At 42.5% G+C, this 18,197-nt stretch overlaps 2 protein-coding genes across 6 annotated transcripts in view; both read left to right on the top strand.

The window, feature by feature from the left end:
• actn1 (actinin, alpha 1) overlaps positions 1–4,551 on the top strand; it is a 51,218-nt gene extending 46,667 nt beyond the window's left edge. For 2 of the 5 annotated variants that reach the window (XM_035167442.2, XM_035167441.2), the window contains exons 19-22: positions 1,826–1,906; positions 2,204–2,269; positions 2,594–2,752; positions 3,941–4,551. In XM_035167442.2, the coding sequence (XP_035023333.1) occupies positions 1,826–1,906; positions 2,204–2,269; positions 2,594–2,752; positions 3,941–4,099 (465 nt within the window). In that variant the 3' untranslated portion in view covers positions 4,100–4,551. The remainder of the gene's footprint in view (positions 1–1,825; positions 1,907–2,203; positions 2,270–2,593; positions 2,753–3,940) is intronic. The other 3 variants (XM_035167446.2, XM_035167444.2, XM_035167443.2) reach the window with 2 other exon arrangements.
• A 1,267-nt stretch (positions 4,552–5,818) lies between these two features.
• On the top strand, positions 5,819–11,140 carry LOC118116120 (cytochrome c oxidase assembly protein COX16 homolog, mitochondrial). Its single transcript, XM_035167456.2, has 4 exons — positions 5,819–5,979; positions 6,382–6,459; positions 8,746–8,814; positions 9,812–11,140. Exons 1-4 carry the CDS (start codon positions 5,920–5,922, stop codon positions 9,923–9,925), a joined length of 321 nt encoding a protein of 106 aa, XP_035023347.1. The 5' UTR covers positions 5,819–5,919; the 3' UTR covers positions 9,926–11,140.
• The last annotated feature ends 7,057 nt before the right edge of the window (positions 11,141–18,197 follow it).

Genomic DNA, 18,197 nt, shown 5'->3' with positions numbered 1-18,197 from the left:
TCTCAGCAAGAAATCAGCTTATTTCCCAAAATGTCGAACAATAATTCTAAATATGTTTTCATCCGTTTCTGACGTGTGGAGTCACGAGTTTGTCTTTTATACATTTAGACTGCATCAGCAACAAGAAGCAGTTGAGGTGAGGATTTCTCTTCCCGAGGTGTTGCTGGTCTTTATCGATCCTTTAACCAGACGACCCCGAGTGTGTAGAGTGAACAACAGTTTGTGTGTGAAAAGCATCCGGCTGTGGAGTGACCTTAGTGCTTGGTTGAAAAGGGAATTAAAGTACAGTGACACGAGCAAGAAGAATATGAAAGGAAGCCAGAATCAGCGTCTAAATGAAAGTTAAATCTGCAGCAAGTAAACTGAAAACAGAGAATCTGGTTTAAACACAGTTTCTTCCCACCGAAGCCTGTTTCTACAAAACCTCCCGTCTTCGCTCTGTTCCGACCCCAGAACTCTGTGTTTACACTGGGGCTCACCGTGACAGGAGCAGCACCAATTATGGATGAGTTTTTATTTAGCTCACCCTCCTCACCCTCCTCCTCCTCCTCCCCCTCCTCACCCCAGCTCTCCCCTGGACGCGACCATTACCTCATACATTCTTCCAGAGCTGCCCTATTGTTAATAAATACCTGAGTCCGACAGTCTGAGCCTGAAGGAAACTCTTTATTCTTATATTTCATTAGGATCAAGCCTCCACACGTCAAAGCTTCCTGACGCAGTTCAGTGATTAATCGATTGATCCAGTGACAGAAATCTCAACAACTGTTGATGATCATGTGGAAAAGGGTCAAAAGTGACATGTAGAGAATTTTAAACTTAAACTATTTTAAGCAAAACTGATTCCAGCTTCTCAAACTGGATTTCTGTCGTTTCCTAGTTTTCTACGACATTAAAATGCAAAACACCAGAGATCTTAAGACACCTTAATCTGAGCCTTATCTCGCAATGTTGAAAAATAATTCCTGGATCTGCAGCAAAATTCAAGGCGTTCTTCCCTCGTCCGTTCCACATCCTCCACAAACCTCAAAGTTTCATGCAAAGCCGTCGAGTATTTTTTGCGTAATCTTGCCGATCAAAGGGATGAAACCTGTAACCTCCTTAGCAAAGCTAAATACTGGAAGTAATAATCATTAGCTGCATCCCAGGCCAGTGTTTACACATGTACGTTATATTAATGTATGGAACAATAAGCTAGGAGTGCGACCCGTGTGCGGTGAGCAATGTGAGGCACTGAGGGAGGTGGTAAGTTAAAAAGCCTTTAATATCTCATCGTGGCGACTGAATCATATAAAGCAAAATCGCGTTTCAGCCATTAAGGCCTTTATCGGGGGGAAGCACAGAATGATCTACAGCCTCTGAGTATTAAGATATGAATGTGTATATAAAAGTGTTTTATGAAGGTATTTGTACTCTGTGTTGTGAAGTACATGTGTCCTGGATGAATAACCCCACCCCAGGGCCCAGTAGTCTGCCTGCCACACTGCACATTAACGCCTCTGAATGCCCTCGCCCAGCACGGCAGCACTGCTGCCACCGTGTGTTCACCTGCCAGATCCTAATGAATATGCACTGTGTTCTCTGTTCTCTATCTCTGGTGCATGACCCTCTCCCTTCACCCCCCCCCCCACCCCCCCACCCCTCCGTCCCCGTGCATGGTGCACTCCTCCACTCTCCCCCACCTCCCCCACCACCACCACCACCTCACCTGCCTCCTCGTCTTACCCCACCCACCCCTTCACCATCACTGACACCGCTGTATGTGTTGCTGCATGGCCTGTGGCCCCCCCGACGCCTCGCCTGGCACTGGCCCCACACACCCCAGGACCGCTCGGGCACTCTGGGCGCGGAGGAGTTCAAGGCCTGCCTGATCAGCCTGGGCTTCGATATCGCCAACGATGCACAGGTACTTAAACGTAGCCACACCCCCGCGGTGAGAGGTTTAACTGGTTTCTTTTTTTTTTTCTTTTGCACCTTTTCCCCCCTTTGTATTCTTTTCCTCCCCCAATCCTCCCTCTCTCCTCACCTTTACTTCTTACCTTCATCTTGCAACGTCCCCTTTTGGCGGATTGCTGCGGCGTTTCCTCCCTCGACTCTTTGTTCCTCCTTTATTCTTCCAATGACTTCCTCTCCTATCCCTGCTTCTCCTCTTCTATCTCTCTCTCCTCCTCCTGGTCTCCTTTGTCCATCGCTGACCTTGTAGAAGAGAACAGGAATCATGGAGGCTGAAGACTACAAAACCTGCCTTATCTCCATGGGTTACAACCTGGTAAAGCCATGAGCACCCTTCAAGCATGAAAATGTGATTGTGTGTGATTATTGAAACCAGCTGGAGATGGTAATAAATACTGTAGATGTAACTTTAACTGTATTTCAATTTGAAAATAACTGTTTGTGCTGTATAGCTTTGTTTTGGTCATAGGAATTAAAGATTTTCACTCAACAGAACCTTAGAATAATCTAGTCACAATCACTTGTATACTATGTAAGGATCAAAATAAGTTATACCACCTTATGTACGATGTCAGTCATTCGCTGTGTTGCCACGGAACCCATCACCATGGCAACTGAGCTTCCTTTCTCTTGCCTCCAGGGTGAAAACGAGTTCTCCCGCATCATGAGCATAGTGGACCCCAACAGGATGGGCCTCGTCACCTTCCAGGCCTTCATCGACTTCATGTCCCGCGAGACGGCGGACACAGACACTGCCGACCAAGTGATGGCCTCCTTCAAAGTCCTGGCTGGGGATAAGGTACGATTAAACCGCAGTATCTGAAGAAGTTTTACACAAGAAGGGTAAAAACGACAGAAAGTCTGGTAGTATTTAAAACACTTTTAAGAAAACCGGGAAAAAGGTAAGATCTGAAGAAGTAAAAATTGAGAATGACCTGGATAATATGTGGATTTGTAATAAGAAGTAACTCTGCAGCTTGTTTTGGTTTTTACAGACGACAACTTTTTGGTTCCTTTGCGGCGCTTTTATCTGTGTTGATTTTGGCTGTTGACGGAATGTGTGTTCAGTGAAAAACTCTAATTCAGGTCATGCTACCTGCTGTGCAAAGTTAAAAACTAGCGGGTGAACATAATGTTTAGGAGCTAAAGGACCAGACATTTTTCTCAGGAGTCGAAACAGACCAAAAACGGAACTAAAAGAAAGAATAGGAAGGGTTAGTTCACTACATCACCTTAAAAGTACATGTCAATGTTGTGTTTACATTCCATAAAGTAGCAAACATTCATAACATAAAGTAAAATGATATCGCACAAAAAAACCACCAGAGAAAGATTGATTTTTAATTGTTCTTAAAGAACAGCATACATTTTAATTCCTCTAAGCCATGACCCTATATGCACACGATTTTCATGTTTGTTTATGTTTCTCTGGCAAAAATAATGATTGTTTTTAGTTCATCTATTTAAGTACTTTGAAAACCGAGGAAGTTCAGAAACTCCCAGCCAGAGAAATAGTGAAGCCAGAAATCTCATCAGTAGCTAAGGACATAAAAAGTGATTTCTGGTCACTAAAGGGTCGAGTGTGAGTTACGTACTCATCAAACAGAAAAGGAGCGGAGTGGGAATCCTGTTTATCACCTGTTCAGTTTAAGTCCAGCCTGTTTTCCACTGGGCTGATCTGCCAAATAGCTGCTGCTCTCTGGTCTGTTTCACTTTGTTTAGCACTGACTCATTTCTTCCAGCTCTCAGCATCTCTGCAAATGGTTCAAATAAACAAAGAGCAGAACGTGGCTGCGAGATGCATCAAGCTGCTGGTGTTGATTCTGAGTGTGACTGAAAATAGTAACAACTCTTTCACGTTAGATAATGAATTAGAATTAAACAAATATTCTAAATCCAGACTGTTAGTAAAGATCAGTAAACATCTCACTCACAGCTTCTGTTCTAAGTATAAAAACATGTCATTTTGTTTTCTCCTCCTCGGCAGAACTACATTTTAGCCGATGAGCTGCGCCGGGAGCTGCCTCCGGACCAGGCCGAGTACTGCATGGCCCGCATGGCCCCCTACACCGGGCCCGACGGCGTGCCAGGAGCCCTCGACTACATGTCGTTCTCTACCGCTCTGTACGGAGAGAGTGACCTCTGAACACTCTGTCAGTCGTCCTGACTCGGGACCACCAGCCTACCTGCTCCGATCACCGCCACGTCCTCCGACTGCCCCGTCACCACACTCCTGTCCTACTACGCTCATTTTTTGTACGTCTCTGGCCTTATCTCTTCGTCACTATCCTCTGTTTCCTCCTCCTCCTCCTCCTCCTCCTCCTCCTCCTCCTCCTCCTCCCACCTGTCCGGCCTCGTCACCGCTCCCTCACGCTCTGTCTCCGTTGTTTTTGTTTCCCACGCGATGCAGCAGCTCTCCAGGTTTACAAAGAGGGAGAGAGAAAAATGTTTGTTTCTGTTTTTATTTTCTTGTTGTCATTGTTTTTCTTCATAAAATGAATAAAGTTAACATATTTTATTATACTGAACAAAAAAGGTATTTTTCTTCACCTGATTGAAAATAAGAGACAAGAATTGTAATAAAGAAAAATTGCTATACTTCCTCTTCTTATTCTCCTGTTTGCTGCAGGGATCAATGCTTTTTACTGTGTATATTTACTAAATATATATTATCAAACTATGTGTATTTATACTTATCTTCCTGTTAAAGCAGGTAAGATTTATCATTAAAAGGGTTATTGTGGCCTAAATCCCCATATGAACGTAGCGATTATCTGCATTGTGAGTAGATTATAAATACTTTAACACTTTTTCCATTCACTGCATGTCCCATACTGAATATTACTTTACGCCAAACCAGCTAGACTTTTAAGTGATCTTGAGTTATCTTTGTGGTGATGCAGTGCAGATATTGTAAATTAGTCAATTATTTCATCTGCAGTTGCTCAGACTACATTTCCGTCCTCAGACCTTCATCTGACAAACATCAGGCAGAAGAACAGGACTTTACAGATAAAGACAAGAGACTTTCACTTAGTCTATTCCATTATTTGACAGAAACTGGGCTGATTATAAGAATTTAGTGCACTGTAGTTTTAGAAAACTGGTTCACACTCCAACATAGTGGATGGAGGTGATGTATCTTAACACCGGCAAGAAGAAGAAGAAGTGAGGAAAAACCTGCCAATCAGAGGAGGCCAGCAACACCTACCAGTGTGAATATAAATGAAGGTCAATGTACACACATACAGCCGTCAACAAATGAAATACATTTGCCAATATTACAGTTTTATTTTAGAACATGGAACAAGATGGTGAATATCCCACCAGTTTGAAAGCTTGATCTTAAGTTGCCGACCACCAGCAGATATTCATGAACACCAGCGCATGTTAAGGACGAATCATCGGTTGTGTTCCTTAGTGTCGTCGAGGGGTCACAACAGGCTGGTCAGACCTGGGTGTGTGAGAATATCTATAGAATATTGGTTCAGAATCACATTTCATACACACTTTATACAAAATGCCCCTTTAGGTACATTTAATAAGAACATTTTACAAATTTACAAAGGTAGAAAAAAGCACTATAGACTATTTCTAATATATATATAATCTATTTCTATAAACCCTATGAGGCAGATTGTATTTCTGAATACGGGCAATAGATTTATTTGATTGATTGAATTTTAAAGTAGATTAAAAAAACCCTCTGATCACTTGTGTCTATAATAATGCAATGAAGTGTAGTATTTTTATTGCAATATGTAAATACTACAGAAAAGATGTATTATGGTACTTGTAGTATTCTACAACATTTTATTTTCATTGTGATCGGGAGCGGAACCTCTGCTGTCGCCCTCGTATCGCTCCGGACACTTTAGCCCGTCGGACCCGCTCAGGAAGCTCGTCCCAGCTGTGACCTGCTGAGTTTCCCTCAGTAACATGGAGTCGTAGCGGAGAAGAGGAATCATGATCAACTTCAAGCTGCTGCAGAAAAACAAGACGATCAGATATGGAGTCCCGATGCTCGTGAGTATCTGTTGAACACCGGGGTTTTACCGTAAATGCCAACGAAGCCTGTTAGCTGATATGCTAACAGCTGCATGCTAACTGTCAAAAACATATGAGTTATTTTATCTTTTCATTCGTGGTCATATTGTTGGATTTGACTGTTATTAACTTTTCAAATTTGAGGATTTGATGCTTTAACTTAATCATACATGATAATAAACTTCGTATTTTGTTGTCAGACAAAGCAAAACATTTGAAGATGTCATCATTAACATTATATTGTTATTGTTTGTCTTGCACTTTGCAGACAAAGCTGTAAATTAATACTGTAATGCATTTCCCTACTAGATAAATCGTATTCCTGTGAATGCTCTGCACACTCCTCACAGAAGTAATCAAATTGTCTCCATGTTATTTCAGCTGCTGGTAGTTGGAGGTTCCTTTGGCCTGCGAGAGTTCACACAACTGCGATATGATTCCCAGAAGATCAGGGGAAAGGTTTGTAGTAAATTAATTAAATGTTACATATCCAAAGGGTTCAACACGTCCAATCAATGAGACAGAAAATAAAGTTCCCACATCCAGTAAATCACAGAAAACAGTTAAATAAACTATCATACAAGCACAGACAGGGTCAAGGCATCAGTCTCTGCACAGTACTGTGTAGTAGGTGTGTAAATACTCCACCTTGTGGTTAGAGTTGTAATTGTACCTGAGTGAAGTGTGAAAATAGTTCACGTGAAATGACAGACTACTGTAGACTGACAGTTCTGTGTTGTAGATGTGTGTTTGTTTATAATTGTGTTTTTAATTAACTTAAAATGAGTCACTAGATGTTTGTCAGTTTCAGAAATAGCCTGCAGACACACACAGCACTGAGAGGCTTTTCTAACCCGCTCAGGGTGAGTCAGTACGAGAGCCAGGAGTGAGAACAAGCTCTAATAATTCATTGAGTGACAGACCCAATTCATTAAAATGACAGAGGACTGACCCTTTATTAGAAGCCATTAGGATCTGATGAGCTGGCTGCGAGGGCAAGTGGCTGTTTTGTGCTACTTTACTGTGACGAATGCCCGATGCATGTCATCTGGGTGGGAGCCAGATGGCAGCGGCATCTTTTCTTATTACTGTCCATGTGAGGCAGCACTGCACCGTGGAAGAGGAGGAGGAGGAGGAGGAGGTGGGTGGAGGGCGTCGTGCCCCCAGCTCCATGTTTCTGTAGCTGCCCCCACACGGCTCACTCTCTCCTGACGGGCCCCGCGGCTGCATGAGTCCCTCTCCATCAGACCCTGTCCAGTACAGATTTAACTCTGCCGTGTGTGTGTGTGTGTGTGTGTGTGATTTGAATATCTGAACAGTTGTAAATATGCACGATTAAATCCAATCTCCCGATTCTTTCTTTGGCCTCTTATCAGGCCGTTCTTTTTTTCCTCCCTCTGATATTTAAATCATTAAAGCCACTGTCTGAGAGGAAGTCACTGTGTGATCCAATTAGCATTTTCTCTTCAATGATTTAATTTAGCCTGAAGGCAAATTCGTCCTTCAAGGATTTTTCTCGTCCCTTTCCAGGTTCTGTGTGAATTTGTTTCCCCTCCGAACGCTCCCACTCTGTTTTGGGGTTCAAGCTCCTGCCATTGTAGCGTTAACACCTCCATAGAAGGTATCATACGACTTAATTGGTCTATTAACTCCCCGGTCTGAAGGCTGAAAAATACTCCGTATATATTATTTATTTGCAGTAGTAATGAAGGTCTAATTAAAAATCAGTCATGGAGTTAGGAAATTCACAAGTCACCCGAGTAACGGCAGCATTATTGCTGTGAAATATTACAAATCATTAAAAGTAATGGTTCGGAATGAGATTAATTTCTGTGCTATTCTCAGGGAAAATCCAGATTTTTGCACCGGACTCGACTCTCTCTCCCAAAAACATCCTTTTTACTGAGCCTGGTGATGTCTGTACACTTTAAAACAAAATAATTAGCAGAGTAAAAAGCTGGTAAAGCAGATCCTCCCTGTGGGGTTAGAGAGCCCTGACCACCCACTGGGACGTCACCCGCTGGTTTGTGAGCTGCTGTTTTGAAGCCTCAAGTTTAGCATATTGTCCTCCGCCATCTTGGTTTTTTTAAACTGAGGGCGGAGTCTGACTGACAGCTCGAGGGCACTGCACGACCACCTACACCTGTCAATCACACAGTATCCACGCCCCAATGCATACGGTGCTTTATCGTCTAGTTTACGATAAAAGGGAACAAAATATACAAAATGAACTTCATGCTGTTTTGACTTCAGACTTGAATCTAGAGATCGAGACCATAGACTCCTTAGGAAAATGTTTTGTTACGTTATAAGTGAAGTGAGAAGACTTTTATGTGTTATGACTTATTTCTAAACCTGCTGGTCATTAAAGAGAATACAGGTTTTAGGTACTAAAACATTGGCTTCACTTTCTGATGCTCCCAACAAACTTATGAAAGAAAAATATTCACCTCCTGTGCAGATATCATTGTTTACACATCAAAGAATTAATAGTGTGTGTGTGTGTGTGTGTGTGTGTGTGTGTGTGTGTGTGTGTGTGTGTGTGTGTGTGTGTGTGTGTGTGTGTGTGTGTGTGTGTGTGTGTGTGTGTGTGTGTGTGTGTGTGTGTGTGTGTGTGTGTGTGTGTGTGTTTTTTTCTCGCCACTTGAACTCATCGTCTTTGTTTTAATTTTCTTTTTGTTGTGAGTCTCTGTCAAAAAATCTCCACATGCTTTTAAAAAGTGTTTCTTCTCCGTTCTCTCTCAGCTGGATCCTTCACTGGAGGCTAAAGTCAACGTGGAGAAGCAGCCGGTGATGCTGGAGGAGCAGTACGAGGTAAAGGGAGTCAGGCTCGGAGGGGGATAAATGAAAGAAACAAACTGTCGCTGTTAAACAAGACGTGTTTCTGTCGGGTTTCATCAAATTACAAGATGTTTTATTAATAAAATTTCAGCTCTTTGATATAACTTAAATCCACCATGACGGCATCCATTTTGAAGCCTTGGGTTTGTCATTGGTGCATTCATGAAGCACTGGGGAGGGGGGGACAGAAAGACAAACTCTGCACTTACCCGCTAATTTAGGTTATTTGAATATAACCATATTTGGAGGAGCAGAGGGTAGAGCCTGAGTGACAGCTCACCCAACATCACCTGCAACCTGCACCCGTTGGATTTTCTCAGACTTGTGCAGATACTTATTTTAGGAAACAGTGGAGTCACCCTCTGCTGGTCATTAGAGATAATACAGGTTTCAGGCACTTCCCCATTGGCTTCACTTTCTAGACCCAGAGTCTAAACCTCAGGTACTTGATGTTACTCAGGGACACGATCAAAGTACAGAGCATTTGTCAGCTGCTTGTATTTGTCATGAACCTAAAACAGTAGTTCAGAGATGAGGTGAATATTTGTCACTGACGATTAGTACTTTTTGTTTCCTTCTCACTATTTTCTTGAAGTCGAGATACAGGTTATCAGCACAAAATAATTGTTATTCTTAATGGAATTGCGTGAAAATACATATGTAATGAAGTTTGAGTGAAATCAGAGTTTCCAAACCTATTCAACCGTCCAATAATCAGATCTGAAGAAACACTGGCAGGTTAATTTCTTGCCTCTCTTGACAAACCAGATGGTCAGACTCTGCTACATCTGGATGTTTCAAACCACATCAAGTAAACGCAGAGGAATCCTGAGTTGACTCTGACGTAACGTCTTGTGTTATTTGCACTTGTGAAAAATCCTGTAGGGTTTAATCTTTGTCTAGTTTAGATGGTTTTGGCATCCTGTAGTTTGAACCTCCTCTCCTGCTGTCTCCTGTCTCCCCTCTGCAGAGGCTAAAGGAGAAGAATTTGGACGGGTGGAGGAACATCCGTGGTCCTCGTCCCTGGGAGGACTCGAGGGACTATCAGGAGCAGCAGCGAACCCAGCAGAACAAACAGGACTGAGGCTCCGTGAGGCCAGGCAGCGCAGACTGCTCACTGAAAACACGCCACAGCAGGACGGACCAGACAAGAATGGACGGCGTCTGTGGCGAAGATGCCGCAGAGACCCAATTATCCCAGATGCCACAACTTCAGGGCACGGGCTCAACTTGTTTCTTTTGCTTGTGTTGGACTTGAAGCTTTGGACATGTGCATTGTTGTGGTCTCCTCTGCTTGTTCAGGGCTGCTTGTGGTTAAATCTATACCACATGAGCTTAAAACCTTGAAACAAGTTCAAGGTTGGCTTTAAATTTAAAGAAATATGCACTGATTCGTGAAATTTAAAGCAACACTATGAAACCTTAAAACTTCAGCCTCTAAATGAGTTTGACGGCTTAGTGACTGAATATGGAGAACGATTCCCACTCCTCACCCTGAACATCTGCTCCCGCTCTGGGTAACTTCTCCTGTGAGAAGTGTGGAACTGACTGATAAGTCGCAGCTTTAATTGTTCAATTTGCTGAACTGTAGATCGGTTAAAAAGACTTAGACTCATTAAAAACCAGGAAACTATTAATATATGACGAATTCTACTCGAGTTTGGTGAATTTGCGACAGCTCTTCTGGAGCCGGGAATCCTGGGTAATATCCACCGTTACATAGCGTTGCTTTAATTCACAAAAGTCACCTGTTGATTGGCGTCTGATGGGGAGTTTGCAATAACAACAACAACCAGTAGGTGGCACATCTGAGTCTTTCACAGTTGAAAGGTGGGAACTTTACACCTGTATGTCTATATACAGGTTTATATATTATATACATATTTGATTTCTTTTCTCAATAAATTATTGCTATTCATCCCAAATCATGACTTTATTTTATATTTTATTCATGTTAAAAGCTCGTAGATGTGTTGAGTCACCAGTTTAAAGTATGAAAGAGTAAGTAGCAACAGTCCGGCCTCTTCAGGCGTCGCAGGTCTCGACAGTGATGTGGTTTTCTGACAGTTATTACTTTGCGACCCGATGGATTTATTACGTTTACAATGGAAATTGTATCACATTCGTGTTTCCTTCCTGCTTCTTTTGCCTCATGAGACAAAAGGTTTTTGTTGTTTGCTGCAATGTCTTCATCAGTATGTATAAGATCTGTTTGTGTGAGTGACACATGACGTATATACAGCCGCACCTCGCTCAGCTCGGGAAACAGGGACATAATAAATACACTTAAGTTGCTGAATGGGCGACGTCTTGGGATTTATTTTCCATAAAATCACTTTGTTTATGTTCATGAATTCTTACTCACCTTAATACTCGTATGTATTTATGGAAGAAATAACAGCAGCTCATATGTGAGGATTACTTTTGTTTTGTTTTGCATGTGCAGTTTTATCAAGTCTTGTGTGGAGAGCTGCTCTGTCATTGGTTGTTTTGGTGTCGGAGCGGAGCCGCCATTGATTGCCTCAATCCCACCAAACAGCCCTGAGTGACGGGGCAGAGCAATCAAGTCATTTGTCACAGCAGGATTAGCAGATCACATCGAGGCTCTGTGGTCGCGCTGCGTGCACTGATAACAAGTGTCTGGTGTTTCTGAAGAGGCCCGTCTAAATTTAGAGCGGCCACATGTTGGTGCATCTGTAATCTGAAGAGGTGAATCACACCCTGGGTGTGGAAGCTGCTCAGACGGGCCCCAGGCTGTTTCTGATGAGATACACTCTGAACTGGAGCTGCAGCCGGGACCGGGCAGTTTCTTACTGTGGGAAAGAAGAAGTATCGAGTTGGATGATGGTCAATAAGCCAATGGGAGCTGATGTGGTTTATACTGGAATGTTAACTGCAGTGGTGGAAGAAGTGCTGAGACGTTTTACTTGAAGGAAAGCAGCAATTCCACAATTTAAAATAATGTGTTCAAAACCTTACTGATTTAATAGTATCCAAAGAACTTGTTAGTAAAAGCAGTGGTGGAAGAAATAAATATATTTCACTGAAGTATAACTAATAATACCACACAAATACCACATTGAATGCAGTTAACGTATCTAAATATAGTTCAAATGTACTTTTAAAATACTTTATTCTCTTGGAAAACAGTGAAAATTATGAAAAGAAAAAAAATAATCCTGGATCTGAACCCTTTATATACAGTCTATGATCTGAACACTTACTAATATCTCAGTCATTTATGTCCTGAGCTGAGCACAAACTCTGGCAAATATGCAGGATATTTTTGGCTTCAGTTCTGGGTAGTGGGAGGAAGTGGAGATGCGTCGGCCATCTTTATTTACAGTGTAAAGCATTAACTCTGATGTGTTGGAGGAAGCGGATGAATCTTGAACCTCAGTCAACTGTTGTTGTAAGAAGACAAACGTAACACGCATCAGGTGCAGCCTATATGTTGGAAAAGCATTTCTAGTTAATTAATTATAAATTATAAATCCTTCTATGATCTATATTATTATCTATGTAGATCAGTCTGACCCACATAACATCTTATCCATCCCCAACTAATCACATTTTTTGTATTATTATTATTATGATTGGTTATTTTATTTTTAAAACCATTTGGGGATTCAAGGAGCATAATTTGTCAGAAGGAAACGTGACTGGTTCAAATGAACAGAGACACAATCACATGGAGCATAAAGATCAACCTCCACAGCTAAATTACACTCGTGTCCATTTACTGTCCAGGTTTACAAATTTACGAGCATAGATTGAAGACAGAGATTGAAGAGAACCTCACCTCGACACTATATAATCGAACCTCTACTTAAAATAGGAAATGGTGGCAGATTTCCCCACTCTCAGAAACGGCCATTTCAGCTGTAACCACACAAACCATTTAAACCTGCTGACACTAATGTGGCAGCTTCAGGGAGCTGCAGTCGGAGCTGCAGGATATTAAAGGATATTAAAAACCCTTATCGCCCGATTGCTGCAGTTTGCGTCAAAGTTTGTTCTCCAGCTCCGAGTCATAACTCAGTCAAATGTGAGCGCACAGACGTGCTGCACATATTTTTTTTAGAGCCAGCGGAACAGCGTGACTCTATTATTATAGTATTCCTGATATCCTGTGAATAAATATCCATAAATGTATTTTGAAATCATAGAAGCAAAGATGCTGCTTGTAGCTACAGAATGTAAATGAGAAATTTCTAAAGTTTTAAAGTAATGAAGCGACATTTCTTTGGACATCCATAAGTAAATCAAGAACTACTTATGGCAACATTTTTAATAAATAGGTTTTGAAGGGAGGTGGGGGGCAGTTGTCTCATAATGTCGACATGGACACACATAATCTGACTAGTGATCTTATTTAGACATTATTTCAAGGTAGAGTATTTTATTCATATATATAATTTACATGTTGCATCATACGTCTTACGTTTTAAAACCCCAAACTGAAATGTTAAAATCTGTCTCTTTAGCCTGGCTCTGGTTTGCTCTATAGAAATAAATTGATTGCATTTATGTTTTCAATTTCTACTGATATCATCAAGTGTCAAGTGTGTATTTTTATCCCATTTTATTGACTTTTATTTCTTCTATTTATTGTAATTAAAAAAATACTGTTGTGCCTATTGTTATAGTTTTTAAAGTCTATTTTTTGGGATTTAATTGTCGGCATTCTTATTAGTCCTTGGCTCTTCAGTCAGTTGTGAAGCACTTTGAACTTCACTTACCTGTATAAAGGTGTTTTATAAATAAAGTTTGATTGATGGAAATAGTTGCTGCACGATGCTTCAACTTCTCGTTTATATTTTTAACATTTTGTTTACACTTGGTCCTGTGTTATCAAGTAGCTGCTAACTGTTTAATTGCTTATTCTGAGTATAGCTTTATTTGGGTTCAGGTCATCAGGAAACACTGTTTACGTGTCAGGGTCATATTCAGACTATTGTTTAAACCAGGTTAATGTCAAAGTATTTCTTTCCATGTTTCTATTAATATTTCACATTGTCAGACTTTGAAAAATCCTGGTTTTGGATGATGAACAAAACAGTCATCCGCTCTCGTAGGGACTATTTCTTTGTGAGGAGTAAGAACTGTTGACGTGCTGTTTGTGTTTTGTGGATTTAAACTGATGTCTAACATGAAAACCTCTTTATCTCTACAATCTGCTGACAACATGATTTGAAATAAATGTCAGTTTAGTCATTTTTCTTTCTTGCCTCCTTGAAGTAAATGTACTTCATGTGGTTTTGTGTGTGTTTGTGTGTGTGTGTGTGTGTTGTTGAATCATCATAACCTCACTAATTGCTCAAAGCCGCACTGCCTCACAGCTCCTCTCTGTAGACTTCAACCACGTGTGCTGCAGCCAGAGATACGTTACAGCCCACTACACTTCCATTATGGAGATCCACAGCGGGTGCAGCCGTCAGAGGCCGAAATGGGTCAATCCAAGGGGCCTCGCTATCGTAAGTGACCTGTCAGGATGCATGATGAGTCGCAGTCCTAATTTGAAAAAAAACTCAGATGCTATTCAATTTTTCAGTGGAAAATGCAAGAAAACGTCATTAAATATGCATTGGACAAGACTAAAAAGGAGGAAATGAAATTCAATATTTACCGAGTTGTTCTACGAGCGGGAGAATTCATGAAGGCTGAGAAACCAGAGTCGTGTAGCTGGTTGAGAATTCCGGGCCCGGCGACATCTGGGGCTCTCAAACTCTAAATAACCCCGAGCATCTTCCAGGGGCCTCATCCGGCTCCGAGGAGGAGGTGGAGGAGGGGAAGGAGCTCTACGGTCCTGACAAGGTCGGTGTATATGCTGGAAAAGTTCCTAAAGAGGTGACAAAAGGAGCACACACACACACATACAAACACACACACACTCTCTCTCCAGATGATGGCTGCAGTGAGTGTAGAGTCCTTTTATCTATTATATCTATGAACAAGTGAAATTTGATGTGGATCTGAGTATTGATCCTGATTTTGAAAATCAATAAATATTTTTGATAACGGGGGGTGTATTCAGTACGGTAACAAATATTTCTTCCAACTGTTTCAGAGACTGGATGTTTCTAATGTGTTTAATGTCTGGAGGTGGTGAAGTGACCTTTTCAAGTGCCCTCAAATATCTGACGTTTCACAGACAGATGAGTTATCTGGTGTAAACGTGTGTATTCGTATCAGTGCCTTGTCCCAGATAATGAATAAAACCAGTGGATCTGTGGCCAGTGAAGCAGCCTTCACTGTCACTGTAACCTTCACTCCGCTGCTGACTCCCTGAAATGTCACTTACCAAGAGCTACACAATCAAATGACAAAAAATGGACTCCTTCTCCACGCAGGGAGGGAAGTGAAGTGAGCGGGGAAATGACCCCTGTGTTTATTTTATTTAGGCTCGCTCTCTCTCTTCCCCTCTCGTTGCTATAAATAGACAGACGCTTGGCAGCTGAGGGGTAGTCCACGCAGAACAAATGCACCCCCTGGCTGTTTCACTTCATCCCCCACATAATGAGCCAGACAGAATGCGCACAGATCGCTGCCGTCACTTCCACTCTCCCCAGGACCGAGGCAGGGGCCACACGTTGCCATGGAGACGCCGGCTGCTGGGCAGTGGTCGCCCTGGGCGTGCGAGCCGAGACCCCTTGAAGACGAGCTGACCGCTTCGGCCTCCATCTCCTGTCCCTTCGCCGTCCCTTACGTTTGACTCTCCTCCCCACATCCCTCCCTCCTGACTCCCTTGCATTCAGCACCATGAGGGGGGGTGAGTAGATGAGTGCGGTGTCCTCCCCTCGTCTTCCGTGCCCTGTGTCTCTGATGTAATGGAGTCCGTGTGGGTTTTCCTCTCTCACCCATCTTCCTGCTGCAAATACATTCCAGACCAGTGAACCACTGAATGCTCAGCTCCAATAGCTGCAGCTGCACAAGTGGCGCTCTCCATGGACGAGCTATACTGTGTGTGTGTGTGTGTGTGTGTGTGTGTGTGTGTGTGTGTGTGTGTGTGTGTGTGTGTGTGTGTGTGTGTGTGTGTGTGTGCGCATACTGGTCTCTGTGGACATTATTTAGGCTGAAAGAACGTACAGTGTGAAAGCTTATTGCCGGGGCTGTCGTCCATCTGCATCACGCTCCGGATATTTATGGGTTGTCAGGGTTTTATTTGAGGAGATGATTTATTGGTGCAGGGGAGTCAAGGTTATGCAGCGTTACACGAAGAGTAACCAGCTCCTCTTCTCCATGTGGTTATGTACAAACCCACCGGTGAAGGGGAAGCTCGCAGGTCTGAGAGATGAGATGAAGCAGGAACACTGAGCCTTTAAAAAGAAGCAATGTCTGCTCTGTGAGCGCTCTGCACAGTTTACAGACTCAGGATATGAGGGTTTGACCTCAAAGGGAAAAATAATCTGAATTTACTTTGACAGAATGTTTTTTGGGGTTGGTTTGGTTTGGTTGTGTTGGTTGGTTTGGTCGACTGACATTTTGGCTCCAGGCATTTTTTTTATCACTTCAACATTGTGAAATGTTTTGTTTGGCATTTTCACAAATTTCCCAAGGAATATTAAAATTACAACATATGTACGGGCCTGATATCTATGCGGAGTGTGTGCGGAACAAATAAATATCCATATCTAGCGTACGTTGGCAGCTTGGGCTTTTTTCCTGCCGCTGTACGATCAACTGAGAGCCATTTTAGTTTTAATTTATGTTTTGAAATATCTCTGTCTGATGTCTGCTGCCACCCTGAGACTTGTGAGAGGGGACTTTTGTCTGTTATTCTAAAAGCATTAAGAAATTACATTTAAATGCAGTGTGTGTCTCCAGGGACATCCCAACTGAAACTAGCTTAGACCAAAGAAATGCTCCCCCTGGAATCTGTTGACAGCCTGCCATGTGGATTATCCCGAGCGGTGCTTCTCAACCTGGAGGTTCGGACTCATCAGTGAGTCGCAGGATGAATCTTAAGTGATCAGAGTCAGGACACGGTCAAACTAACTTTGGATTTTCAGGGTGGAAATAAATGTGTTTGGGCGATTTGGATCCAAAGTAAATCTGTGCACAGCTTTGATGTAGTTTCTCTGCACGGCAACATGACTTTGTGCCGCCGGTCGGCTGCAGAGAGACAGATTGGCAGCGCTGACCTCTGCTGGAGTCTGTTAATGCTCGACAGAGATATGCAGCGAAGTTTGTCGAAGTTATGACACAGAAGTAAATATAATTAAGTTGTTTGCCAGCTCGTTACCAGATGGTTCATTCTGCTTCCAGCTCCATCTTCAACACATCACCAGGATGCACGAAGGAACTTTGCTCTGCCACTTTCCAGCCTGACAAGACAGTGAGAAACAAAAACACACAAAACTCTGCCTCTCAAAATCCTGCTTATTTTTACCTCAGCCAAGGAGGTTGTGTTTTCAGCTCTGTCTGTTAATTTGTTTGCTTGTCTGCAGGATTTAGCAAAAATGACGGAATGGATTTCCACGAAACTTGGTGGAAGGACGGGACATGGGTCGAGAAAGAATCCTTTAGATTTTGGTGCGGATCCGTGCAAAGGTGCTGATCCAGGAACTTTTTCGTTTAAATTGTGTAATAGGGTATTTTGTTGTCATTTTTGTTATTTTCTGAAAAATCAGGCATATTTAGAGGACTGATATAATTTTGTGCAATTTGGTGCAGATCCAATTAAAAATCCAGATCTAGCAGATTTAAGTCTGTCTTTGACGGAGGTTTGTGCTTTATACTGAGTCCCATTCTCATTCTAACTCCGTTTTTCAATTTGCTAGTTAACGATCTTGAATGGGGAACTTATTCGTTTATCACAACTCACATATGCGATAGGGGGTCACAAGGAGACATGACTTTGTGTCAAGGGGTCTCAACATCAACCACTTGGGACATTGTCTCAAACAAAAAGACACATTTTACCATTTGGTATTTCGAGATTTTGCAGTAAGTAAAAGCAGAATCTTAGAACCTGAGCAACTTAAACCAAAACCGTTTGCATGGATAGGACTAACGTTACGTGAGGATTTTATTTTGTATAATTTCAATGAACTGACCTCATTCATACCATATTTTTATTCAAGTCTCTGCCTCGTGCCTCTTTCCTCCCGAGTCCTGCAGGGACTTGTCTCTCTGCTCCGTGTCTGACCCCCCCACCATCACACCACCCTCCAAACACACCCTCCCTGCTGACAGGAAGTGGGCCCCCAGCCGCAAGGTCTTCAGATCCTGATGTGAGGTGACTCTTTACCTTTCTCATTCCACAACTTCACTATTCATTACTGACCGCTGTAAGCGGATGTCGCCCAGGGGTGATGTCAGTGTTAACTCCCCCGATGACCTCTCCCGCTCTC

Source organism: Hippoglossus stenolepis, chromosome 10 (genome assembly GCF_022539355.2).
Source record: "Hippoglossus stenolepis isolate QCI-W04-F060 chromosome 10, HSTE1.2, whole genome shotgun sequence".
NCBI lineage: Eukaryota > Metazoa > Chordata > Actinopteri > Pleuronectiformes > Pleuronectidae > Hippoglossus > Hippoglossus stenolepis.
Note: the sequence above shows the minus strand (reverse complement) of the source record. Positions and strands in the feature narration are given on the sequence as shown.